At 38.9% G+C, this 27,248-nt stretch overlaps 1 protein-coding gene across 1 annotated transcript in view; it reads right to left on the bottom strand.

The window, feature by feature from the left end:
* CPT1A (carnitine palmitoyltransferase 1A) overlaps positions 1-27,248 on the bottom strand; it is an 849,468-nt gene that overhangs the window by 466,697 nt on the left and 355,523 nt on the right. The window contains exons 7-8 of the mRNA XM_044067299.1: positions 22,701-22,778; positions 14,594-14,701 (exon numbers count right to left, since the gene is read on the bottom strand). Of these exons, the coding sequence (XP_043923234.1) occupies positions 14,594-14,701; positions 22,701-22,778 (186 nt within the window). The remainder of the gene's footprint in view (positions 1-14,593; positions 14,702-22,700; positions 22,779-27,248) is intronic.

Here is a 27,248-nt window from a genome sequence, read left to right as displayed (position 1 = left end):
TAAAACCATATGCAGGTGAACTCCGCAGGAACCATGGCTCTGGATCTCAGGTCATCCCCCCATGAAGTCACTAGTAAGGAAGGGGGTGGTCAAAGCAGTTCCATTCTCCTTTGCAAGAGTAACTTATATTCCAGATTATTTTCTGTTGTCATGAGAGATGAATGGTGGTCAAATCTAGATTTGAGCAAAGGTTTGTCAAGTTGAAGAGGCTCAAGATGATTAACTTGCAGTTCTGTCCCTCCTGCAGTTACTTCCCTGGGAGATGAGGCTGGCCACAGTGGATTCATAATGTGCTGACACATTTTAGTGTTTGCAGCCTTCATATTTGCTTTCTGCAGGTTCAGACAGAAAACCTACATTTCCACTTCAGGCTATTTCCCTTAGGAATAGCAGCAGGACTCGTACCAGAGATGCAGATGAAGGGCATCTACATCTTTCTGTAAATGAAGAAATGCCAGTAGCCCAATCTAATGGACATTTCTAGAACACTTAAGGTGGTGATTCCCTTTGTAGAATTCTAGGCATCCATCATCAAAAAGAAGTCAGAGTTGGCTCAAACCAGAAGAAATATGTTTTTGGAGGCCTTTCTTGAGTCAGAGAAAGAGACAATCATTAATTTTCTCATTGCCTGCTTAATCCACTTCAGGGTCATGGCTAGTCTGTAGTCTATCCCAGTACTCAAAGTCTGCAATACAGAGAAACTAATCCTGGGCACCACCCCATCACAGTAAGCCCCCATATGGACAAGCATGCATTCATGTCATGCACACCTACAGTTTAGAAATTCATCAATTCACCTACAGCATATCATTAGGATATGCTATGAAAGAAAAGCACCCGGCAAAAACCCACAAAGACAGAGAGAAGATGTGCAGACTATATAAAAGGCAAAACCTTAAATATTTTAAACTGGTGATCAAACTGGAGCACAAGAGAACTTTGTCAGCCAGAACCTAGTTATGAAAAACAAAAAATAATGAACTTCTATAATATAGAAGAGAAATAATGCAAAAAACACAAGACAATGCAAGTCAAAAGCTTACTAATCTAGAAACAAAGGCATGAAGAACTACAGTAAAGGTTATTCTGCAATAAAAACCCAAACACAGAAAATTAGTAAGCAGTTATAACATTCTGCAACATAAATAAATAACCATGTGAGGGAATGTAAAACAGACAAGCTCCTGGGATTATCTGCAGATAAGAAGAAAGTCAGTGGGCAGGCAAAAGGAGAGGTGCAGTAACAAAGGTCACCATCCAGACCAAGCTGAAGAGTAGAGAGGTCTAGCAGACTTCATAACATGATCGTAAGCTTTTCTGCAGAAAGCAGATTAAAATCAACAGATATAAGAAGTACATCATCACTACAGCTAGGAAGCTAAATGTAATCAAGTCTGGAAGACAGCAGACCGTTTTGGTGAATTTTATTCCAGGTAACTAGCAATGCAAGTAAAGTCTCTGTAGATGGAGTTTAGAGAGAAGTTGGGGATCTTCAGGAAGTTAGTATCTAGATAACCTGATCAGAGATTTTTTTAAAGGGAGAGAGGTGGGTAATGCAGAGTTTAGAAAAATAAAGAGGTTAATATTTTGGATTCCACTGATGACAGTTATAAACTACAAGAATGTTATATACTTCCATAAAGACTACAGAGACACTTTGCTTTCAATAAAACCTGAAAATCTTACTCTCTTCCCCTTTGGTAAGGTATTTTGTCATCCAGTAACATCTATAGAAGTATAGCGAAAAGGTTGTTTTGACTACTGTCATCAAAAGTGTTAAAAGACAGAGACAGAAAGAGAGAGACAGAGATGTGTCCACTGCTCTCCCAAGGAATTTAAAAACTAGTCCCATGTGCAGTGCCACAGGAAGACAACACACTCCATTTTGTTTCCTCTGAGATCCTTGCTAATTCTTTATTTTAATTTAACTGGATACGTGGGGTCGATACTACTTCATAGAAAACTAATTCCATTGACTCTCCGTTCATCGAAGAAACTATATAGAACATTCACTTCAACTAATTATTCATTCAGGGAAAGTAAGGACTTGGCCAGAATTCTAAACATCACACACAACACAGAATTTCAAGTCCACCCCCCCCCCAACTATATATACCAACTCCGAGATCTCACTACAGTGGGAAATATGGCAAATTTCCGATGATGGCCAACTCCTTCCTTGCCCTGGTTAAACAATCTGTTGAAGTAAACATTCGCTGAAGTGGAAGTTCAATGTATTTTGTTCGATACACAGACATTCGATGGAATTAGCTTTCAATGAAGTAATATAGACCCAGATAGGTTACTAGTTTACTGACCCTTTTCAGTCACAACATCGATTATTAACAAAATAAATAATTAGCATAAGCAATGTTAGATCAGCTCTGAGCCCTTTCTTATTTGCAATGGTGATGGATAGGTGATCAGACAGGAGTCCCCGTGTGCTATGATGTTTGCAGATGACATTGTGATCTATAGTGAGAGTAGGGAACAGGTGGAGAATACCCTGGAGAGAAGGAGATATGCTCTAGCGAGAAGAGGAATGAAGGTCAGCAGGACTAAGACAGAATATATGTGTGTGAATGAGAGGGAGGATAGAGGAATGGTGAGGATGCAAGGAGTAGAGGTGGCAAAGGTGGATGAGTTTAAATACTTGGGGTCAATAGCTCACAGCAACGGTGAGTGTGGAAGAGAGGTGAAGAAGAGAGTACAGGTAGGATGGAGTGGGCGGAGTAGAGTGACAGGAGTGATTTGTGACAGATGAGTACCTGTAAGAGTGAAAGGGAAGGTCTACAAGAGGGTAGTGAGACCAGCTATGTTATATGGGTTGGAGACAGTGACAAAAAAGGCAGGAGTTTGAGCTGGATGTGGCAGAATTAAAGATGTTAAGATTTGCACTGGGTGTGATGAGGGTGGACAGGATTAGGAATAAGTATATTAGAGGGTCAGTCCAGGTTGGAAGGTTTGGAGACAAAGCCAGAGAGGCACGATTACATTGGTTTGGACATGTGCTGAGGAGGGATGGTGAGTATATTGGGAAAAAGATGCTAAGGATGAAGCTACCAGGTAACAGGAAAAGAGGAAGGCCTAAGATAAGATTTATGGATGCGGTGAGGGAGGACATGCAGGTGGTTGGTGTGATAGAGCAAGATGCAGAGAACAGGAAGAAATGGAAACAGGTGATCTGCTGTGGCGACCCCTAATGGGAACAGCCGAAAGAAGATGATGATGATGAATGTTGGAACATTCTTAAATACATTAATAACACAAAATGACAATGTATTGCTAGCTAATATTAGGTAACTGATAATTGCATAAGCAGTTCTTTAATACAATATGTGAACAATAAAGGATTACTTATAATTACAGTTTGTTAACCTAACTCAAGAAAACAATTACAGTCAATCTCTTTGCATAAAAGATTGAAAATGCAGTTTCGAAAGATTTTACAGTTTGATTAGACTTTACTTTACTGTGAAGGTTATTTCATACAGCTGGGAACATATAGTACAGTTGTGTAAACTTACCATAAATGTAGATGTTCGAGTGTATTCACTATTGCAGTCATTACATTTGGGTTGATTCCCAAAGCTAAGGAAGGAAGGAAGGAGGAAGTTAGAGAGCATTAGGACCAGCTATTTAGCCCTGCAAGACTGCAGTTGTAAAACCAGCTCTGGAATTAGAAAATATAGGCATGTGGTAATGCTTGGTGAAGGTATGTACAGAGCTCCAGGTAGCACTTCTATGATGTCCCTGGTAGGGACACCTCTGAGAAAGGCTGTAGAGGTAGATGCAACCCTGATGGAATGTGATCTTATCCCGCGGGGTAGGTTTTCAATGGTGCTTATAACAGAAATGAATGCAATGGGCTATCCGCTTATATATGGTATGCTTTGAGATGGCCTTCCCCTCTGCCCCTGCAGCAAAGCCAATTAGTAGCTGTTCAAATTTTATGAGAGGCTTAGTCCTGTCCAAATAAAATCTAAGTTGTCTGTGCATGTCCAAAGAGTACAGTATTCATTCTCCTTTGTTCTGTGGATTAGGGAAAAAGTAGGCAAATGAATGGACTGATTAAGGGCCACACTAGACACCAACTTGGGCATAAAGGAAGGACTGGTCCTAAGTGACACCCTGTCAGCTGCCATGAGGGCCTGTAATTCAGATACTCTTCTTGCTGAAGTGATGGCTAGAAGGAATGTTGTTTTCCAAGAAAGGAATTTCAACTCTGCAGTTACAGCTGGCTCAAAAGGAGGTAGTGTGAGCTTTTCCAATACAAAGTTAAGGTCCCAGGCTGGAGTAGGGGCTCCACTGGGTGGTCTTACATTTTTGGCCCCTCTGAGGAATTGCTTTAGCAGGGGGTGAGATAGGAGGGGTGGTTCAGTATTATAATGTGCTGAAATGGCAGAGGCATGAATTTTACTTGACGAGAAGGAAAGGCCCTTGTGGAGCATCTCTGTTAAGTACTGAAGAAAATGCAGTAAGCTGGGCACCGTTGTGCCCATCCTCTGAGTCTGGCTCCAGGAACAGTATCTTTTCCACTTTTCAGCATAGGATTTTCTAGTACTAGGCCTCCTTGCCTCCAGAATGACATCTAGCACCTGTTTACTGAGGGATGCTACTGGACAGCTCAAGGAATTAGCCAGGCTGCAAGGTTCAGAATTTGAAGCTGAGGGTGCAGAATCTGGTCCTCCTGCTGGGACAGCAGGAAAGGGGTCTAAAGCAGGTGCCATGGTTCCAGCAGAGGGGGTACCAGTGCTGGCATGGCCAGTCTGGTGCAATCAGTATTGTCCTTGGTCTGTCCTATTTGATCTTTAGCAAAACTTTCGAGAGGAGAGGCAGAGGGGCAAAGGCATAAAGCAAGAGGTTTTCCCAGGTGAAGGACAGGGCATCCATTTTCCAAGCTTGACTGTGGGAAGTCCTTGTGCAGAATTTGTCCAGTTGGTAGTTCTGAGGGGAGGCAAACAGGTCTATCTCTGGATTCCCCCATTTGTTTCTCAAACGGTTGAATATCTTTGGATCCAGTTTCCACTCGTGTGGGTCCATGAGATTTCTGCTTAGGTCTGCCAGGGAAATTAGCTTGCCTGGCAGGAAATGAGCTTGTAGGTGCACTTGGTAGCTCAAGGCTGTGTTCCACATAGCCATGGCTAGTCTGCAGAGTGGGTTCCCCCATGCTTGTTTATGTACCACATAAAAGTGGTGTTGTCTGTCTTTACCAATAATTGACCCAGAAGAACGTGGTCTTTGAAGGCTGTCAGGGAATTCTGTACAGCCAACATTTCTTTTTGATTGATATGCAGGCGCATCTGACTCGGGTTCCATTTTCCCTGAATGCACTGCCCTGCCAAGTGAGCCCCCCATGCACAGTCTGATGCATCTGTTGTTAGGGTTTGGGCAGCAGGGTGTAGAGTGAATGGGAGCCCCTTGTTGAGGTAGCAGGCCTCTGTCCACCAAAGAAACTCTGTCTTTATACAAAGAATGATAGGAATCATTGATTCCAGGTCCTGAGAATGTTGACACCATAAGCCTTTTAGATACCAATGTAGTTTCCTCATATGCAGTCTTGCATATGGAATCAGTAGAATGCAAGAGGCCATGAACCCCAGGGCTTGCAGGATTTTCCTTGCAGATAGCTGGGTCTTTGTGACCAGTAGTTTGAAGTAGGCTGTCAAATAAACTTGTTTCTCTGGCATGAGGTAAGCCATCTGGGAAGTTGTGTTCAAGCTTGCTCCCAGGAATACAATTTGTTGGCAGGGTACTAAATGAGATTTCTTTTCCTTTATGGTGTACCCCAGTAAGTTTAGAGGTTTCTTTACAAATGCCAGATGTTTTAGTAGCATGTCCTGGCGTTCTGCTTGAATTAGACAATCATCCAGGTATGGGTATATTTGAATATTTCTTTGCATTCAAAATGCAATGACTGGAGCTAGGCACTTTGTGAATACCCTGTGTACAGTAGATAAGCCAAAGGGAAGTGCAGAGAACTGATAGTGCATGGAGCCTGCTCTGAAGCATAGGTATTTCCTGCAAGATTCCCTTATTGAAATGTGAAGGTAAGCTTCCTTTAAGTTGAAGGTTGCCAACCAGGCATCTTTGTCTAGCATAGGAAGCAGTTGAAGTGATAGCATTCTGAATTTTGGGATTACCAAAAAGGTGTTTAGAATAGAGAGGTCCAGGATAGGATGCCAGGAGCTGTCTTTTCTGGCTACCAGGAAAAGTCTTGAGTAAAAACCTTGTCCCCTTTCTTCTGCTGGGACAGGTTGAATATCCCTGATACTTAGAAGAGAGAGAGAACCTGCTGTTGAGCCTCTGTCCACTGATTTGGGGGTAGATCTGGTCAACCATTTGGGGTTGGTAAATAAATAGCCTTTGCAGGTCTTGAACCCATGAGCCTGTACAATACAGTTATTGCACTTAACCACTAAGCCATCTGGGCTGCCACAGGTAATACAATTGTTAACTTTTACTGACATCAGTTTAGAACAAGAAAAGGGATCCCCAACAGGGTACTTAGCTTTTTTGAAGACTTCAGTTCTGAAACTCAAAAATGAAAATGTCAGGAGTCGGTTGACCGGCACTTGCAAACTGCTTCTGCTTCGGGCACCGCACGGCAAGAAAAACTAATGTAATGGTGTCAGCTGCATGTTTTATACCCCTGACGACCTGACGTCAAGGAAGAAGAGACAGCATCCGACGCAGGGTTCCAAGACTTTGATATTCAGGCTGGCTGAGGGCTACCTGCTGGCAGATAACCCAAATGTAATGACTGCAACAGTGAAATGCAAAGAACATCTGAGAAGGTTCTTTAACCTACTCCATCGCTGAACCCTGGATCTAGAGTGTCAGACTTGCATCTTATGAGCTTCTTAGGGAGTAAGTTACAGCTCTATTTAGATGCAGTCTTTTTAATGAAGGGCAGTGACCAATTTCAAGGATCTTAACAGACTGCTGTAGCGTGTAGCTTGACAAGATGCAACTCCAAGTCACAGGAAGACAAATCACCTGTTGTAACAAGTCACAGTGAACCACATTCTTATCTGCCAGCAGATCAAATATGAATATTTTGTTTTCAATGGACTGTAACTTCTAGGTACTTTAGGTCAACCGTAGGCAGAGCAGTAGGAAAACCTATTCCAGTTTTAGTATGAGTATGCTTTTGGCAATGGCTAGCAGGGCTATAGGAAGCAGCTGATGTGAACTTCAGTAGCAAAGTTTAAGCTGGGTTAGAACCTTAGTGATAATATTTTCGATACAGCGAGAGAAGCTGCGTATGGGATGTAGCATTAGGCCAAAGTATTTTTGTTGACTGGCACTTGGTATGTCATTTCCATTACCACATTTTAGCAAAAATTGGGGGGGCAGGAAGCTAGTTTATTTAGTCGTGGAAAAAGCATCACATTAGTTTTAGACATACTCAAGAAGAGTTTAATAATATATTGCCAGGAGGTTGACTTTGAGAAACTTTAATGCAGTTTGTGCTGCATGGACTGGTAAGTTGCAATGGATTTTATCAGTAAAATGCAGTCTGCAAACCTAAGCAAGTTATGATTTTGGAGCTCTGTGGAGATGTCACTGTTTGGCTTCTGGCCAGAAGAGTAGGTTACAGGGATTTTTCTTGAGTGTGGATGTGATGAACTCTTTGGTGAACTGTCATCATCTGTATTATGTGTAATATTTTCCATGTGCAAGATAAAAGGTCTTGTTTAGAAATATCATCCAAGAAGTATCCCCTATAAGCAAGTTACAAGAGAAAGTCAGTGCACTTTTATGCAGATGATATAGTTTTCTAAGAAACAATGAAAACATTTTGTGGCTGAAGAATCTGTTCCCTTGGCTTTAAGCTCCACATTAAGAAAGGAATTCAATGCCCAATTAAAAGAATTACTGATGTCTACAAAAGTGGCTACTGTAAGACCTCCTTTCTCCATATTTGAGTAATTAGGGTTAGAAGGAAGCTGGACGACAGTGAAGGTTCAGTGTCACCATCCAAAACCACATTGTGAATTAAGAAAATTCTAGGCACTGAAATATTTAGTATGTTGGTTGAAAACCACATTCTCCAGTTATTTACTGACATTAGAAGAATGGCAATGGGGATAAAGTTTTAATATGGTGCTACAGGTGGATGTACTATATCTAAATTTTACCAGAGATCATAGAAGGTGTTAGTATATAGCACAGATTAATAATGTCAGCAAAGGAGATGGCAATAAATGTGCTGTAAGTTACTGTATAGCCCATCCGTGTTATGATGGTCATACAACGGGATTACCTCTGGACTTTGACAGTAATGCTATGGGGAGAAGAAAAAAAAATAAGTGTGAGCTGAACCTTGCACTGTTAAACTTGACTAGCTGAGTATCGGGGGGGGGGGGTCATATGACTGATGCATGTCAGCAAGAAAGCTTGGTATGAACTTGCTAAATAATGCAGAATCTGATAGTAGCACATTAGCCTTTAAAAGTGTTATGCCTTCAGGAAGAGTAGTTCTGCTTGTCAGCAGATGACTAAAGCTGAGTTTCCTTTAAAAAAATCAACCACTAATGCTTGCAGTCAATTCAGAGCATGGCACAAGCCTCACAATCTAGTTTCCTTCTTATCACTTACATTTGGAAGAAGCTTAATTTCCAAGTTTCACAAGGGAACAGATTTGTGTTATACACAAATGACAGAGCTGATGCATGAAATTTCTAACTGAGTAGAAAAAGTGTCTTGTTCACACAAGATTGTATTATGATAAACTCTTAGTACGTAGTTATTCTGAGAAAAAAAAACAGATTAGTCAATGCAGGCTAGGTCAGATTAGCACAGTTTCAGGTCTTTTCGGAAACAATCTAAATGCCTGCAGTGTTCTGGGGAGTTTAAGTGTCTTTATTTTGCTGAACTCAGAATTTTAATATTTGTAATTCTGGCTTCAGGCTCTCAGAGAATTCATACCTCTCAACTGTCCAGATTTTTCCAGAATGTTCAAGTTTTACCTCATATTTTTGTTCTGTTTCTCATAAAATTGTGGTTTTCTGACATTATTGGCAAATCACTGAAGAGTGAAGTCAGAAAATGACAGACATTTGAGTTCCACACTTCATACCATTCAGAAATTTCATGTCAATGCAAAACCTATTATTCTATCAACTTTCTAAGTTTGTAAGAGCGATATTTAAAAGTGTCCCTGTTGTTCGGCCTTTGTTCCACCATTATTTATGGCTTTGTCTAGATTTCTTGTTCTAAGAGGTTGTGAGGTATGTCAGGGATACTAGAGAAAATCTGACAGGTCAATGAACATCTACAAATCTACTCTGTGCTTTTGGGATAGGACAATCATATGTGGGTGGTACTAAGTAGTCGTCAGAATATCTGCTGATAATGTGCAGCAATTGGATAACTTGTGGACATCAGATGCCGCAACAGTATTTTAAGAAAAAGTAAGGAGGACTCTCCTAGTCAAAGAATTTCCTCAAAGGAATGATGCCCTGAGGAAGAAGTTATAGGCCACATTTCTTTGCATCATCAATACAAGGAAAATCTATTTCACAAAGAAAAAATATTCTGATTTGTGTGCAAGTATGTGTGTTTGTCTGTATTGCTATGTGTATGTGCACTTGTTTGTGTGTATGTACTGGTGTGTGTATGTGTAGGGGGGCTGTTTTCAATACAGATAAGGACGAACTATGTCACCAAGCATTTTCATGATGCCCATCTTTTACAGAAAAAGAAAGAAGGAAAAAATATAAATTGGGAGTTTTTTGAGTGACTTTTCTATGCAAGGCCAATGGAGTTAGCATTTATTGTTACTGTATGCTCATTAGGGCTGCTATTAGTGCAAGAACAATGTCTGATGTTGTTGCGATCACCACTAACAGTTCATTTGGCCCCCTAGGCAGGCTCCGCACTAGCACCTCCCTCAACCCAAAATTGAGGGATAAAGAAAAGGTCAAGGACCTCCAAAGTTTTGAGCTGTAGCAGGCCGTTCTTACAAACTCCATGCTACAGTTAAGCTACTAAGCATAGTCATTTCAGCAGATGCAGTATCAGCCACTGAAGCTGAAACGAATCCCAGCACTTTGATCATGCTTTACTGACAGCGGGCAGCACTTCAGTGCAGCCAATCCTGCCCCCTTAACATACAGCAATGAACAGCACTACCAGTAAGACAGCACTATAGAAATGTGGCTGGAATTGAATGAAAGCCTATATGACCTGAAGTTGTGAAGTACATTAGAAACATGCATCCAAAGATGGATAGGAGTCTTATCTACACTTGCAGTGGCCTGGGTCCTAGGCATAAGTCCTGGCACTGGTTCAAATGTCAGAGGGATCCTACAAGACAGACATTATCAAAGCTTGGAAAATGGTTCTTGATTAAAGCATGTGCTGTCCCTTCAGTGCCTACAGGGACACTGTAGTTCTTCTTGCCCTCTGAACTCATTATTTAGCCTTCAACTTCCTGTTTGTGACAGTTACACTCACTCAGTCACATAACTGTGCCACAATATTAGGTCCAGGGCAGTTAAGATACACAGTGTTAGTTCTTACCCTTTACACTTTTAAAGTGAAAATGCTCTTACCCTTTACACTTTTAAAGTGAAAATGCTCTTTAAATCTTGAATAGTACCATTACAGCACTGAATCTCTTCACTTTATACAATTATAACTGTTGCAATTTTCTTTACTTGATGATTTTACTGTGTTATTTGACAACATGTTCTTATGTTTGCTGAAATGCAATGCTGCTGGCAATGGTTAGAACAACTATTTTTGCTTATCATTGATTACTGTGTGCTTATTTGATTTCAGTGGCTTTATGTATTTCTAATTAATCAAATGTGTACTCAACTAATGCATTTGTAAGAGTTTGTGGATTTTATTGTCTCTCTCCTCCTGTTTAACAGCAAAGCTACTGTTAAGCCCTGATTTTGAGGACCGTAATATGGAGGTGCTGAGTTGATATATGAGCTTATAAGTAGGTAAAGAAAGTTAGAAGTTAAGTACTGTAAGTCTGAATCCCCCCTTTAAGTTAGCTTACTGTGCTCAGGAGTTACTGTTATGTAACATACTGTATTTGCACAAGCAGACACTGGATAAGAGCATGCTTTAAGATTCGGTCAGACTTTTCTCCAGCATGATCTCCTATAATGTTTTATTTTTCTTAAGATGATCCCACCCAGAAAGAAAAGATGGTTTTATTTGTAGACGATATTATTTTACATCTGATAAAACAAGAAAAGGACATCTCAGTGTTGTATAACATTTTGTGACAGTTTAAGGTCTTTTCCAGATATAAAATGAATCAAGACAAAATAAAGGCTATAGCTGTAAATTCTGTACCCACACATGAATTGGTTCATCAATATCCATATTTATGGGGACACAATAAAATGAACCATTTAGGAGTATGGATTAAAAGGCTTCTGTTATGGCAGCTAATGATATGTGGGAAGAGACTAAACAAAAGATAATACCGAAACTAGAGCCTTTTGTTTATGGATATGGATAGCAAGATAGAAGCAATGAAAATGTTTTTAGTCTCCATAATTTTATATACAGGCATGCATGTTTCATCAACCAAAGGATAAGTTGTGCACAATAATTAAAAAATAGCTGAAGGAATTTATCTGGAAGGTGAAGAGGACAAAGGTCAAGTGGGATAAGCTAATCCTTCCAATAGAACACGGTGGTTTAAGATTAACTGATTTGAAAGAATATTTTAGAGCTAGAGAGTTAAGGCTCACATACATACATAACACAAGCAGAAAACTATAATTCAAAGTGAAAAGGGATGATGATGAAATGGGGGAGGGAATTCAAGAAATAAGGAGACAGTAGAATTTTGGATGCAGATCCTTAAGGAGAATGACAACAGCCATATAGAACAATATAGCCATTAAGTAGCATAAAGTATTCTGTGAACCAAGCAAGCACAACAATACAGAAAGGAGATTTTGCTGATTGGAATGACTGCAATTAAGGATACACAGAATAGGAAAGAGGAGGCTGGAATTTACTGGAGTAAAATGGGAAAGGAACCAAAGTATTGGTAGCAAATAATTAGATAGGGGAAATGTAAAACAATGGGAAGACGCAAAGAAGACATTTGGACTGTAGGCTAGAGAGGGGCTGAGAGAGTATAGGTAAAGAAAAAGGGATAGGGGGATCCTAAGTGAAAGACGTGCTCTGGTAGAGCTTTTAGTTGAAGCTAGAACAGAAGCTGCTGTTAAAAAATGGACAATTGGTAGAACTTACGGAATACTGAACAATAACCACAGGAATCAATCAGATGAGATTAGAAAAGATTGGGACAAGAGGCTGGAAAAGCAATTTACAAGACAACAATGGAAGGAGACATGTATGGCTCCCACATATGCAACAAAGTCTTGAAGATTTAAGATTTTTCCTGAGAAGTGTTTGATGGGTATTTTTATACCTCAAACTAACTCCAAAGAATTTTTCTTCAGGTAGATGGCAAATGCTAGAGGTTTGATGGGGAAGAAAGAAGTAACTGGGAACATATCGTCTGAGAGTATAATGAACTGTCAGAACTAGAACTATAAAAAAAGGATTCTTTTGGCCTGGGACACAGGATCCTAGTTGCGTAGACATGGTAAGACCTTGGTAAGTTTAATTCTGTGACTGCAGAGAAAGCAATTACTACAAAATGGGAATTAAAGTCTAAACAAACTGCAGGGTCTTTAGAAAAGGGTACGAGCAAATTACACAGAAAGAAATGGAAATTATGGGAACAATACATGCAGAATAATGATCTGGAGGATGAGTGAGGTTTAAGGGAAGGCAGGAAGTGAGCAATTTATGTAATGTTGGACTGATGGAAGTTATATAAAAGAACATATGTGATGTATAATATGTGTAACTGGCAACATGTTAATATTGTTTGTTTTCTTTTATATAACTGTATGGTTTGCCTATATTTTTAAATGATAATTCAATAAAGGTGTTAAAAAAGGATGATCCATCCAGCAGTTGCTGTCTAGTGCATTGGTTTGGATTTCTGCTAATGAGCATAAAGGTGAAATCTCACTTGTTATGAGATGAAAGCGCTAAATACTATTTGTTTTCATTAAACTTCTTATTCGCAGCTAGTGGTGTGCATATCTGGAGCCAACTATTTTTATTTTTCAGAATTTTTATTTTTTACAGTTTTTATTAGTTTCACAGTTTTATAAACTTTACTGTAGTTACAGAATGGGTTTATCAAGGGGCAGTTCGTAAAACTGATTCATAAAAGATAATAGCAAGTATGAGGGTGGACATAGATGCTAAAGAGGGAAACACTCTGCCTTGATGAAAAAGAGATTGTGTTCAAAGATGGCTGTAGTATAGCCATGTTTGGAATAAGAAAATAAAACACAGCGGCCCGGCAGTACTTTTTAAGCAAAGAAAACATATTTGCTTTAATCAACATGGAAAATGAAAACATGGCAGTTAAGTACCATACCAAGGTACTTAAAAGTGTGTACATTCTCAGGGCCAGTGGCACAGAGTGAAAGAATAGCCAACTTTAGTTGAGCTATGGAGGTATTGCCTATACAGAATAGTTTTGCTTACCTTTATTGTTCATTGCTTTGAGAGAAGCTAGAAGGACAGAGTGGTGAGATCATGGCACATTTTTACTTTAACTGTCTCTGGAAACATTTCAGACCTGGTGACAACAAATTTAGGTGTGCAAGAGGCAAGTCTCCCAAGCGTCAGTGATGAAGCCCCTGTTTAAAAAGATGGATTAAATTGCAAATCCTGAAACTGACAGCTGTAGAACTCAGCTAATTAAGTTAAAAGAAGTAGACTGCATCCCTTAAGCAGACTTATTGGACTAGTTACCCAGGTAGCTGCAAGATCACTTGAAAACCGGAGTCCTGATGCCATGATTCTTCAGCTGCCACAGTAATATGGGATAGTAAGCAGAATAAAAAGTATTGTGGAAGTCCATGAAATGAGCTCCAGTAAGTGCTCCTTTTTCTATGTTAGAGTAACTGGTGATTGGAAGGGAATTGTGATGAGGGTGTTCTGGCCTTGTCTAAATCCATGCGGTGAATTCAGAAGATTCTGAGTGCTATGATACTCAGTAAGCTTACGGGGACTACTTTTTCAAATGATTTATTCAACATGTGAAGAATTACACTGAGCTGTAGGAATACTTGATTCTGATGGAAATGAAGCACTTTCTCTCTCTCCAATATAGTGCAAACCTGGAGTTAATATATTTAGTTCGCAATCATCATTGGAGTACAGCCACCACACAATAAGGGCACATAAGTGTAATGTTCCCCCTTCCAAAAATGTTTAGAAGTGCTAATAATCTTTATTTGGATTAACTTGACATCACAGACTTACTGCATTCAATTATTTATATACCATGCATTCTTTTGTATGCAATTTCTCTATCCAATTTTCAATTATACAGCAGTTCTCCATTTCAGTGACAATTTGCTGATAATAACATGCAACACTGATGTCCAGTCTTACACTTTTGTAAATGAATGCTTGTAGGATAATGCTGCGAAAGCTAAAGAACTTCATCAAGAGAAAGGAACAAATGCCTAAGAAAAGTGTTAGCAAATATGCAATTTAGAAGTCCTTAACTTACTGGTTTGATATCCTGGCGATCCAACTCTGCTCTGTATAGCAGAACCGCATGGACTGCATTGCCTGCACGAGCTGCTTGTATGTGAGTTGGGATAATATATAGGAAGTCCTAAAAGAACAAAAAGAAAGTTACTGTTGGCCACACTATTTCTTGTTTTCTCCCCCCTACATTTTCACAGTGCCTTGTCTTTTTCTCTCTCTCCAACATGTTGCTGTCTGTTTAATCTATTTCTGATTAAACAAATTTAATACATTTATTATTATTTTATTTTTTTACATCTTAACACCCTGACCTCTACTGCTGAGCCTCAATCTCTTCCCTAACTGAATCTTTTAAAGATTACAATAGAAGACAGAGACCTCTTAGGGTGGCTAGATACAGTGCTGCTTTTTTTTCAAAGGAATGGCACCTCTGAAGGGGAGAAACGTCTTGCGTCCAGAATGGCAAGCATGCAGTAACACACTACACACATCCACAATGTTCATACATGTGTAGAGAGAACATCTGGCCATGCTATGAAATACTGTTGTTGTAGTAGCATACATATCAGGAGTCTTACTCTGACTTTTGCTAAAATAGGGAACAAGCAACAGCAATTCCAGTCCATCAGTCCACCCCACCACCTTGCTCTTAGTCTAAAGCTGTAACACTTTGTTTAAATGAATGGATATATTGTTCATACCGTTAATGAAATAATCACTACAATGACATGTCTTTTCTGATTACTAATGTATCCATTATTTCTCTCTGCAAAACTATTCATAATTTTCTAATACTTTATTTTACCATCTTTCCCAACACAATTTTTTTTTAATTTCATAAAAGTCACTGCAGTGCAGAAACACTTTGTTGACTGCATTACTATAACCTTGGTTGTTTATTTCAGTTATTTTTCATACTCATTGCATACCATTTTTATTTGTTTTTGTTGCCAAATGGGTCCAGGGTGAGATTTAAATGGGTGCATGAACCAGTGTACTTACCTAGTTAACAAATGAAAAATAAATAAATAAATACATTAATAATTACTTAATTTATTCACTGTTTCATTTACTAATGTTCTAATTGTTATCTGGATATGTAGGCTGGTCTAATGACTGTTTTCAGTCCTAAGCTAAGCCAAAGGCAAATATAGGATATAAAAAAAATACAAAATGACAGCATACATTAATATGCAGAAAAACTAAATTCTAATTATACACAGAATTATAGGAAACACAACAATGAAGTATACATTTCTAAATCAAAATCAAAGTTGGCAACAAAGTATTTGGCTTTACGGAGTGAAAATGACAAAAATGGAAGAATAAACTCTGTAGGTAGATCCCTGTAAAATGAGATTTAAGTGAGCTCACAGATCTGTGCATTAAAAGCAAACATGTCCAACAATAGTTGTAGAATGTAAGTTACATGTTAAAAACAGCTCATGACACTGCAGTGCAACATAAAAATTGCACTGCACTCCAAATTGTGTCATCAGTCAGACAAGTTGTTAAACTGAGGCCCAAAATGCTTAAGTGCCATGGGATCTTTTACATCTACCTGAGGTACTACAAGGTCTTAATGAATTTTATTTTAATAAACAAGCAAAGCAGCGACATTATATAATAACTGTATTACAGAATTTGTTTAAGAACACATTTTTGTACATTCCATGACTTATTGTATATACTTTTGTGCATCTCATTATACAAATTTTCCAGAATATAATATACCACCTGAATAAACCTTTTCCTCCTTAATCCCATAATACAACAAATCTGTTGATAAATCATGCCTGGTACTCCTTAGCTGTATCCATCAGGTCTATACCCTCTCTCCCATCTTTCAAAACCATTCTGAAAAAGACTTCCTAGCTAAAATCTGGCTCTGTTCTTACTCAAAACCAGGATAAAAAAGTCACAAAGCACAAACTGAAGCAGATAAACACAAAATCCAGAAGAAGTAGCTGAATTGAACCCACTCAAAGTATTGCAGGCTGCAAATCACCACACAGTTGTAGAATGCAGAATCCACTTTATTAACCTCAGACAAAAAATCCAAGGATGAGCACTTTCGTCCAGAAAGATCTAGACTTCATCAGATCAAAACCAGGATAAACTATGTCATTAAATATGAACAAGTATCTTTTCATTCCTTTTACCTCCTTATTCTCTCCTTTTCACTTATTTCCTCACTGCCATGTAAATTCTCTTCCCTGACATTCACTCTAAATATAGCATAAGCCTGTTTTTCCCTCACATACTATTGCAGTGATGGCGAACCTTTTGGGTTTGGCGTGTCAAAGGCTCCTGGCATTAAACAATTCAGTGCACTTCACATGAGCAACAAATGAAAAAGCAGTCTCTTTGGTAGCTCGGGTGTTGGTGATTGCTGGCATGTCACCAAAAACGTTGTGGCATGTGTCATCTTTGACACGCATGCCATTGATTTGGAAATGTATACTTCACTGTGACCCATTGCAATTCCTGTTTGTATCACACTAACTTACCTTTAATTTCTCTAAAAAATGTCTAAAATGTCTTTAATATTAAATGACTGTCATATACCTTGTATAGATTCTTAACTGCTGTTTTTATATTGTATCTAATTTGTTATAATTATTTAATATGCAGATGTTTTATTTTTGAAGATTATGTAATTATTGTTCTTAAAATGTTTTGTAATAATTTGGAGCTTTTCTCCCTGGGCCTCAGCTAAAAATGGGCTTGTACCGCAGTCGGACTTTCCCAGTGATGAACTGTCAACAAATAAATAAATAAATTGCCGCTTGAGACAGCATTTGTACATTTCGGTTATAACTCCCCAAAACACACTCCTTAATATTGGCTTAAAAATATCGTTGTTGACTTTCACAAAAGCATTTAAGAAAATTGGATAATAACGTAGGACTGCATTTAGCATTCTTAATCTACCATTTTTCCCATTCTGATACAATGTCATATTTTATGGAGTTTAATTTACTACTATATTCCAGAAAAAAAAACTACATCATAGCTGTTTTGAGTTTTTCTAGAAAAGAAGAAACCACACCCCTGCTAAATACATATCTAATGGAAAAATATAGCTTTTAATAACATGAATGTTTTTTTTTTCATACAACACCGGAAACACTTAGCTTGCAACTTAACCAAAACATCATCTGACTTTTAACTACCATTTCATCCACAAAACCAATTCCTAAAATTAAAAACTTTTTGGAATAGAAACCCACTCCTATAATGCCATAATATCCAACTCCCACTTTCACCCACACTGATTCTCACTGTCAACTTCATTAATTCACCTTGTACCACTACCGTGATCTATTTGAATCTCTCTGCATTGTCCACATATAAAAATTATATCAACTAAATACATCAGAAATCACTGTAAATGTGTACTATGATGCCAAATAAACTGTTTTATATTACATACAAGAAAATACACGCTCAGTCCAAACCATAACATACTTGGAGGACAGCCATGCCAAATTCCACATTTCAAAGATATGACTCTTCTAGTATGGCCACTAGTGGTAGAAAACATGAATGATCATAAACTTCTGTTATATTACTCTCTTGCTATACCCTAATTCCTCTAATATCTGCAATAATAAACCAAAGAATATACAATCACATGTCTTTATGAAATCCAGTTTCCAGGATTGCTTGACTTCACTTCCTACATGAAGTTGTGTTATATACTTTTTACTAACCAAAATACTCCAGATATTCCTAAACCATCAGTAACACTTTGTAATTCCCCCTATTTGAGTCTACATTCTCTTTTTTATCATGTATACATAATTCTGAAATCATACTTCAGCCACAAAATTGGTCCCTAAAAGACCAAACATATTTTGCCTGGCCTTTTAATATCAGCTTTAGCACAAAGTCACAGAAGTGAGTGCAAAGGGAAGTGGATACTCCACATGTGACCCAATCATTAAACACCATTAACAGTTTCCCATATTGCCAAACTTCCAAATTGTTATAATAAAATAGGAATAATGTCTTTTCCTGGGGAAGAATTAACAAATGCATGTTTTAAAGCTAATTTTAACTCAAATAAAAGGTTGATCCAATTCTTGCCACTTTATGTTCCACATATCAATATGTACTTCTATATTGTTATTATCTTATACTAAATTTTTAATGAAAAAGTTCTGAACATGTTACATAATATCACTAATGTGGCTCATACAACATCCAACAGCCAGTTCTAGACTAGCCATGTGACTGTGATCGTTACTTTAACCTCAACTGCTAATATTTTGTACATCCTACCTGCTTTCCGACACGTTAAATGATTTGACCACACACGTGTCTTCTGCCCACTATACTTTCTTAATTCTTTTAACTCTTTCTCTTCTAAAATGGCTTGATTATATTCTTGCATTAACATGCCTTATTCATCTATCTCCTGCATTTTCCCTTTGGGACAATACCAACCTCCCATCCAATTTTATAAGCAAACCATTAGGCTTCATGATCTTGCCAAGCCCTGGTTAAATCAACTGATACCACATATGTCTCATATAAATGTTCCCTGTATTTAAATAACCCAGGGACATCCCACTCATGTTTTTCTCTTCAAATTTACTACTAAACTCTTATGACATGAGAAAACATTTGTCGCCATTTCCCTTTGCATTCAATTACCTCACTATTAACAAAGGCATCACGAACTCTAATACATAAATTCCTGCATAAATAAGTAGAATATTCAGGCTCAGTAGAATCTATTTTTTTTTTTATTTATTCATTAAGGCCTTGCAAAATCTAATCATCTGCATTATCTAACTGTTCTTTTTCCCTTTTTTCTCCAACTCAAACAAACTGATATTGACCCCCACATCACAGTGTATTCTGTACATAACCACATTTCAGCTTTATCCCATAACTGTTTCCTTCTGTCTGAAGCTGTAGTTAAAAACATTAATTATTCTCCGTTTGTTATGCCAAATTTCTATATCCAATAAAAAGTCTTCGTGGTTTAACTATACTTACATGTAAAACACAACTATTTTGTAGTGAAATAAAAGTTACTACTCCAGATCACTGGTCTGGCCCAAATGACCAGAGCCCTTTCCCTCTAAAAATATTCTCTAAAGAACACTGTTCACCATCATGCAGTTTTCTGGATAATAAAATATAGGTCTTAGAACAGAAAGTGTGAGCTGTTAGGGAATGAAAACTAATAACAATACTGATGGAAAAAGTCTACTGTGTATCACCACTCATAATAAAAAGATAATACTAAAAAAAAAAACCAAAAAAAACCCCCGAAAAATACAGTGCCAAGGGCACAACAATGCCAAGTTAACCAACTCAATAAAACCAAGAAAGGAACTGCAAAGGCACCAAAACAGGCCACCAAAAAGTCAAATGGCCATAGCAATCCAGAACGTTAATGACCAGAAACAAGGAAAAGTGAAAATATACTCTAACATACGACTTAAAACGCTTAACTGTATCATCGTGTTTTTTATCTCCCTGACCCTGAGACTTCTTCAAAAGTTACACTGAACATTTCTAATCCCTCCATATATACAAATTCAAATTATATAAATTAATTCATAGCAAGTAATGAATGAATTAGTAATGAAACCATTTGAAATAATTGATGCCTATATATGATTAAAATATAGTAAAAAATCAGTAGAAATGCAATTGATACAGTTCATTCTCTTAAAATTCATCCCAAACTATAAATGGAGGCTCAAAATTCTATTAAACTTAAGAGTGATGAGTCCGGACAAAGGTGGAGGGATAGTTATGATGGACAACATAATATATATAGGAAAGATGACGGATATTTTGAGTGACATGGGAAAATATAGTAGAGTATCTTTAAACGAAATAAATATTGCTTACAGCAAAATTGATGCCTGTTTATATGACTTGTTACTTAGGAATTTTTGGTTTTAAAAGATAACACCAGTTACCAGCATTGGAACAGCTGTAGTAAGGACAATAACGTCAATCCACACAATATCTCTTTGTGACTGTATTATGAAATGTATAAAATAAGCAAGAAATGGGGGCTGATGATACTCATTTGCTCAGAGATATACCAACATTAAAAGATGTATACTCAGCTAGAGTGGGGGGGGGGCAGGATGTAAAACCTTAAATCTCTTATACTGGAGATGGGGTCTATATTACAAGATCAAAACTTCAGGGACTTGAATACCTAAAGCTCAATCTCCAAATATCAAAACCTAAAAACCGTGAACTGCCACTTCCACACAGGTAAAGAATTTGCTTGGCTGTATTAAACAAAACAAACTTTTAAACCCAAATAAAGTGGGGGACCACTCAATGTGGGGGGCTGTGCCCCCCACACCCCCCTAAGTAAATATACCAACTCCAAGATCGCTCTACATTGGAGAAAAGGGCAAACTCCGCATAACAGCCAAGCAAATTTTTTCCCTGACGAAAAATTTGTGGAAGTGGCTGTTGGTGGTTTTCAACTTTCGACATTTACAGATCGAACTTTAGGTATTCAAGTACCTAAAGTTTCAATCTTGTAATATAGACCCACTGGAGACTCTGGGGATCTGTGTCAGCAATTACTTAGTTTTTACTTGGCTTGTGTGTTGGCAATTTCTGCAAGTTCAAGGAATCATTCAGGAATGTCCAAACAATTATTGCTATCTGATCCCAGTTGGATGCATCTCATAGTGAGTACGGGGTTTCAGTGGCTAAAGTTTCTACTTCACAGCTCCAAGTCTAATGTATGTCATATTTATGACTCCATATATACTGCATTTACCCATGTACTTGTGGCCCACATCATGGGTGAAAAAGAGTTTGATAAAAGCTAGTTTATCTAGTTAACAACTACATTACAATTATTTAGAATCTCATCCCAGTCCCATGGTGCACACAGAGAAGATGCTGACTACAGCTCAGACAACCTGTGTTTGATTAACAGCACAGAAATATGAGGGATCAGGTGGGAGAGTATGTGCTTAAGTAGCCAATATCATCTTGCTCAACCTTAGGAAAAGACAGGCTGCAAGGCTTGTGACATCAGAGACGCATGCCAGTGGCTGGGTGCATGCCCATCTATACTGGCTAAGTTGGCTCACATTGTGCTCAGTCGGGGACAAGAAGGCATGCATTGGAGTAAAAAAACCTCCCTTTTTGACCATGCCACTCCAAGGAAATGGCTAGCTGACAACTCCCTATCACCAACTTTTGCCACCAAGGGAACAGATGAGCCAACAGGGCTTATTGGGCAGAAATTAATGGACTGTAGGGCTCCCACTTTGCCTCAGCATGCTCAGTTCCTGTCTCATGGAACAAACAGGCTAATTGGGTGCAGGCAATAGAGCCATCAGGTAGGATGCCTTAGAGGTGGAGAGTGGGAATCACTTTGGATCTCTATTAAAGAACTATGCAATGAAGGCACACAGATTAAAAGATACTACTAAAAATGACAAAATACAGAGTAATTGTGTGTCTCAAACTGATTTTTTTCCTAAACTGGACTATAAAAAAGGCTTACCCTATGGAGAAAATGACTTCTTGGACATCACCACTATCCAATAAATCTTCCTGTCAGTAAGGTGGTAGGCATCAATGACTTTCCACTAGAGCTGCCTAATGGGTTAGTTAAATGCCATTACGCTGAACAGACCCAATGTGTTAGGGGATAGGCTAAGGGAGAACAGACTTGAGTTTTCCTTCCAGTTACATGAGAAAGATCACAGAGAAGGCCAAATGTAATCTCTTTGGGAAAGGTAGAAAGGTTTGGAAGTAATAAAATACACAGTGTGAATGTAATGTGAGAATTGAAACTTAAAACAGGAAAAACTTGTATGACAGGAAATAATTTCAGAGTGTACAGGAAGATCATTCTGTTATACCCAAAATGGAATAGCTAAAAACATGCTAAAATGTATTTAAAATTACTGGCAGTAGAAAAAAATAACAGATATGTAGAAACTGAAAGCAGACAGTGAATATTAGCACTACAAATTAAACCCCAGCTGTAATCTGAGGTTATCAAGTTCCGTTAACTCCATTCATTTTAAGGTGGTCTGGGACACACACACACACACGCACACACACACGCACACACACACACACAAAGTCTGCAACTAAAATAATCTTACCATTCCATAATAATTACTGTTCACCATAATAGGACCACGACCTCTGAGATAAACATATTCTTCCCACCAATCACTTACCTAGTATGAAATATAAAAAAATTGGTTAACATACAAACTAACTGCTAATCTGTCAATATCTCTGGTGATATTCAAACAAGAAACTGGTTTAAAAATGAGAAGTGACAAAGTACAGTTGTGCACAATTACCATAAAAGTACATGTTCAAGTGTATTCACTGTTGCAGTCATTACATTTGGGTTATCTGCTTGCAGGTCGCCCTCAGTCGGCCTGATTAACAAAGTCTTGGGTCCTGCGTCGGTTACTGCCCCTTCTTCCATGACGTCAGGTCATCAAGGGTATAAAACATGCAGCCGACGCCATTACATCAGTTTTTCTTGCCCCAGATGTTAGGTGCCCCCCTAATGGGGAGCAATTAAATATAAAAGTACAAAGATATACCTCCAACAAAAAAGCAAATACACCAAAAAGGCTTTTAAGCATAGTAAAGGAAAGCAGAGGTATATAGTCAAAAGAAGTTAGGGGGATGGAGGGAGGGTAACCAGGACTGCAACAGTGAATACAGTTGAACATCTACATTTACTATGTTCTTCGTGTTTTACTGTTTCAGTCATTACATTTGGGTAGATTCCCAAAGCTATGGTGGAAGAATGAATTTAGATAGCATTGGGGCCAGCTAGAAGGCCCTGCAAGACTGCAGTGGTAAAGCCAGCTCTGGATTTAGAGAAAATTGGCAAATGATAATTCTTGGTGAAAGTATGTACAGAACTCCAGGTAGCAGCTTCTAGGATTGTCCCTGGTAGGGACGCCTCTGAGAAAGGCTGTAGAGGTAGATGCAGCCCTGGTAGAGTCAGGTCTGATCCCCTGGGGGATAGGTTTTCCATGGTGCTTATAGCAGAATGGGGTTTTGTTGTGTCTGGGTTTGGCTTGAAAAGACCTGGAAGGGGCTGGAAAGGACCAATTCATAGAGGGCCAGTGCCTACTAAATCTAGGAGGCTGAACTTGTAATAACAGTTTGCATAGATTTAGCTTTATCTTCCATCTTTTTAAGAACATCCTCAGCCTTGTTGCCAAACAGGCAATCCTGATTTAAAGGAGTATCCAACAATTTAGCTTTAACATGATCAGGCAAAGATTGCTCCTTAAGCCAACCATGCATTCTGAGCACAGACCCAGTAACAGCAACCCTGCAAGAGGCCTCTAATGAATCAAAACCACACTGCAAAGTATGTTTTCCAACTTGTTCAGCAGAATGCATTAAATCCTGTAATTCTTTATTTTCCACACAGTCAGGAATCATCATTTTCTGTTTAAGCAGTCCAATAACATGTTGCTGATACTTTAACATATGAAACTGGCAGTTTAAAGCCCTAATGGCCAAGGTTGCAGAAGTGTAAACCTTCTTTCCCCATCTATCCAGCGCCCTGGTGTCTCTATCAGAAGGGGTAGGATTTTTAGCAGGATTTTTAGCAGTAGAAGCCTTAATGCCCTTGGGCCCCTGTGAAATAGTCTCTGGATCTGCAATAGGATTTTTAAAAAGGAAATTGTGGGACTCAGGGACCCTGTAGTATCTGTCAGGTTTTCTGGGAGCAGGAGGCAGGGAATCAGGGGCCAAACTAGATTCCAAAAAAGCATCATCAACAATGTCTAGTACAGCAGGAATAGCTAAAGGCCTATGCTGAGGTAGGAGAAGGAAATCCCTAAGCCTCTTTTTTGAATCAGAAAAATCCTGGCTTTCCCAGTGGAAATGCTCCCTTAGAGTATGTAAGGTTTTCCCACAAGAAAAATCCTCAGGAGGGGAAGCAGAGGGAATGGAGTCCTCTGCATCAGAATCTTCATATGTAGTTAAGGGCAAATCCAGATCATCAGAAGAATTAGAAACAACAGAATCCTGATCAGAAGATTCATACTCAACTTCAGTCCTAGGCCTTTTAGAAGGGGGGGGGTTGGCTACCCCTGATTAGGGTTAGTAGATCTTCAGTCATTCTTATCATTTGTTTTTTAGGCCTAGAGACCTGAGCATGTGGCCTGGGCGTCATTTTTTTTAGGAATGGATCGAGATTTAGGCCTAAGTAAAGAAGGAGGTGTCGGTTTAATATGCAAGTTCATAGGCCTGAATACATCCTCAGAAGCTGGTGCCTGCATCCCCATCCAAGGTAGAGACATCCGCGGGTTCCATAATTGAAGCATCTCATGGCATACCGGACTCCGAATGGGTCTCAGTAGATGGCTGCGAATCAGAAATAGCGGGTATCAGGGGCTGCAAAAGTACCTCACTGAGTACCGGCGAACTGGCGACTGGCTTAGGAGAAGTGTCATCGGCAGTTTTGGACCTCGGCAGCCTGTCTCTGTCTTTATCTTTGCATTTTTTCAGAATCTCGGTAGTCAAATGGCTAACTGATGATATTTCTGGATAATTAAACTGAGAACCGAAATATTTAGAGGCGAAAATATACCAATGACGGATAGTGCGCTGATTATATAAAGCACAAAACCGACATCAAAGTATGTTGTGGTCAGGGCCTAGGCAAAGAATACAGTGAATGAAAATCTTTATGCGGTATTTGCTTTACACAAGTAATGCAATTATTAACTTTTACTGACATCGGTAAGGAGCAAGAAAAGTTTCCCCAACGGGGTACTTAGCTTTAGTTGAAGACTTTGGTTCTGAAACTCGAAAACGAAAATTTCAGGAGTCGGACAACTGGCACTTGTGAACTGCTTCTGCTTCGGGCACCGCACGACAAGAAAGACTGATGTAATGGCGTTGGCTGCATGTTTTATATCCTGACAACCTGATGTCATGGAAGAAGGGACAGCAACCGATGCAGGACCCAAGACTTTGTTAAACAGGCAGGATGAGGGCAACCTGCCAGCAGATTACCCAAATGTAATGACTACAACAGTGAAACAAAAAAAACATCAGACTTTACTTGGCCAGATATTGCAACAATTTACTATTTACATAAGAATACAGGAACTTTACCTCAGAATACAAATTATCTGGCCTATCAACTCATCAGTTGTGCAACTGCTAATGTAGACAGAAAGATAAAGAAAAAGTACAGTTTTGTACCTACCATAAATGTAGATGTTCGAGTATTCACCCTGCTGCAGTCATCACACTTGGGTTATCCTGCCGTCAGGCAGTCCCGCAGTCGGCCCGAATTCCAAAGTCTTGGTCCGGCGTCGGTTGCTGTCGCTTCTTCCCTGACGTCAGTGCATCAAGGGTATATAAGAGGCATCTGACACCATTTTCTTCAGTTTTTCTTACCCCAGATGTCAGGTGCCCCACAAAAGGTAGGCAAATATATATATATATATATATATATATATATATATATATATATATGTGTGTGTATATATATATAAATACATATGGCTATGTAAAAATAAAGCAAAACCCTTAGGTACAAGCAAATACACCACAGAGGTAGTATAGGATAAAGTGGTAGAGATAAGTTCAGCTAGTTCAGAGGGGATGGAGGGAGTGTAACGTGGACTGCAGCAGGGTGAACACTCGAACATCTACATTTATGGTAGGTACAAAACTGTACCATGTTCATCGTGTTACCCTGATGCAGTCATCACACTTGGATTGAATCCCAAAGCTAAGGATGGGAGGTGGAATCAAACAGGGTTAGAAGAGGCTAGTAGGCCCTGCAAAACTGCAGTGGCAAAACCAGCTATAGTCTTAGAGTAAAGAGGTAAGTGATAGTGTTTGGTGAAGGTGTGCGCTGAACTCCAAGTAGCAGCTTCCAGAATATCCTTGGTTGGCACCCCCCCGAGAAAGGCTGCTGACGTAGCTGTAGCCCTGGTGGAGTGGGACCTAATGTTAGCAGGTACTGGTTTCCCATGATGTGTGTAACAGAAATGTATGCAATGTCCTATCCATTTAGAAATGGTCTGTTTTGAGATAGCTTTTCTTTGTGATCCTGTAGCATAGGCTACAAAGAGCTGGTCAGTTTTTCTGAAAGCCTTAGTTTTATCCAAGTAGTAACGTAATTGCCTGTGAATGTCCAAAGAGTGCAAGAGTCTTTCTCCTTTGTTCTGGGGATTTGAGAAGAAGGTGGGAAAGTGAATGGTTTGGTTTAGGACCACACTGGATACCACCTTTGGTATAAAGGAAGGATTAGTTCATAGAGAAACTCTGTCTTGATGAAAAATGAGGAAAGGTTCCACTGCCATTAGTGCCTGTAGCTCAGACTCTTCTAGCTGAGGTTATTGCTAGTAGTAGGGCAGTTTTCCATGAAAGAAATTTTAGATCAGTTGAAAAAGCTGGTTCAAAGGGCGGCAGTGTAAGCTTCTCCAGGACAAAGTTGAGATCCCAAGTAGATGTTGGAGCTCTCTTTGGCGGTCTTAAATTCTTAGCCCCTCTGAGGTACTGTCTTAGGAGTGGATGTGAAAATAAAGAAGGATCCGTGCTTTAATGAGCTGAAATTGCTGAGGCGTGGATCTTAATAGATGAAAAGGAAAGTCCTTTGTGTAACATCTCAGTTAAATATTGTAGAATCTGAGGAATGTCGGCTC

Source organism: Protopterus annectens, chromosome 3.part1 (genome assembly GCF_019279795.1).
Source record: "Protopterus annectens isolate FY-2018-M chromosome 3.part1, PAN1.0, whole genome shotgun sequence".
Taxonomy (NCBI): domain Eukaryota; kingdom Metazoa; phylum Chordata; order Ceratodontiformes; family Protopteridae; genus Protopterus; species Protopterus annectens.
This window is presented reverse-complemented; position numbering and strand designations above follow the sequence as displayed.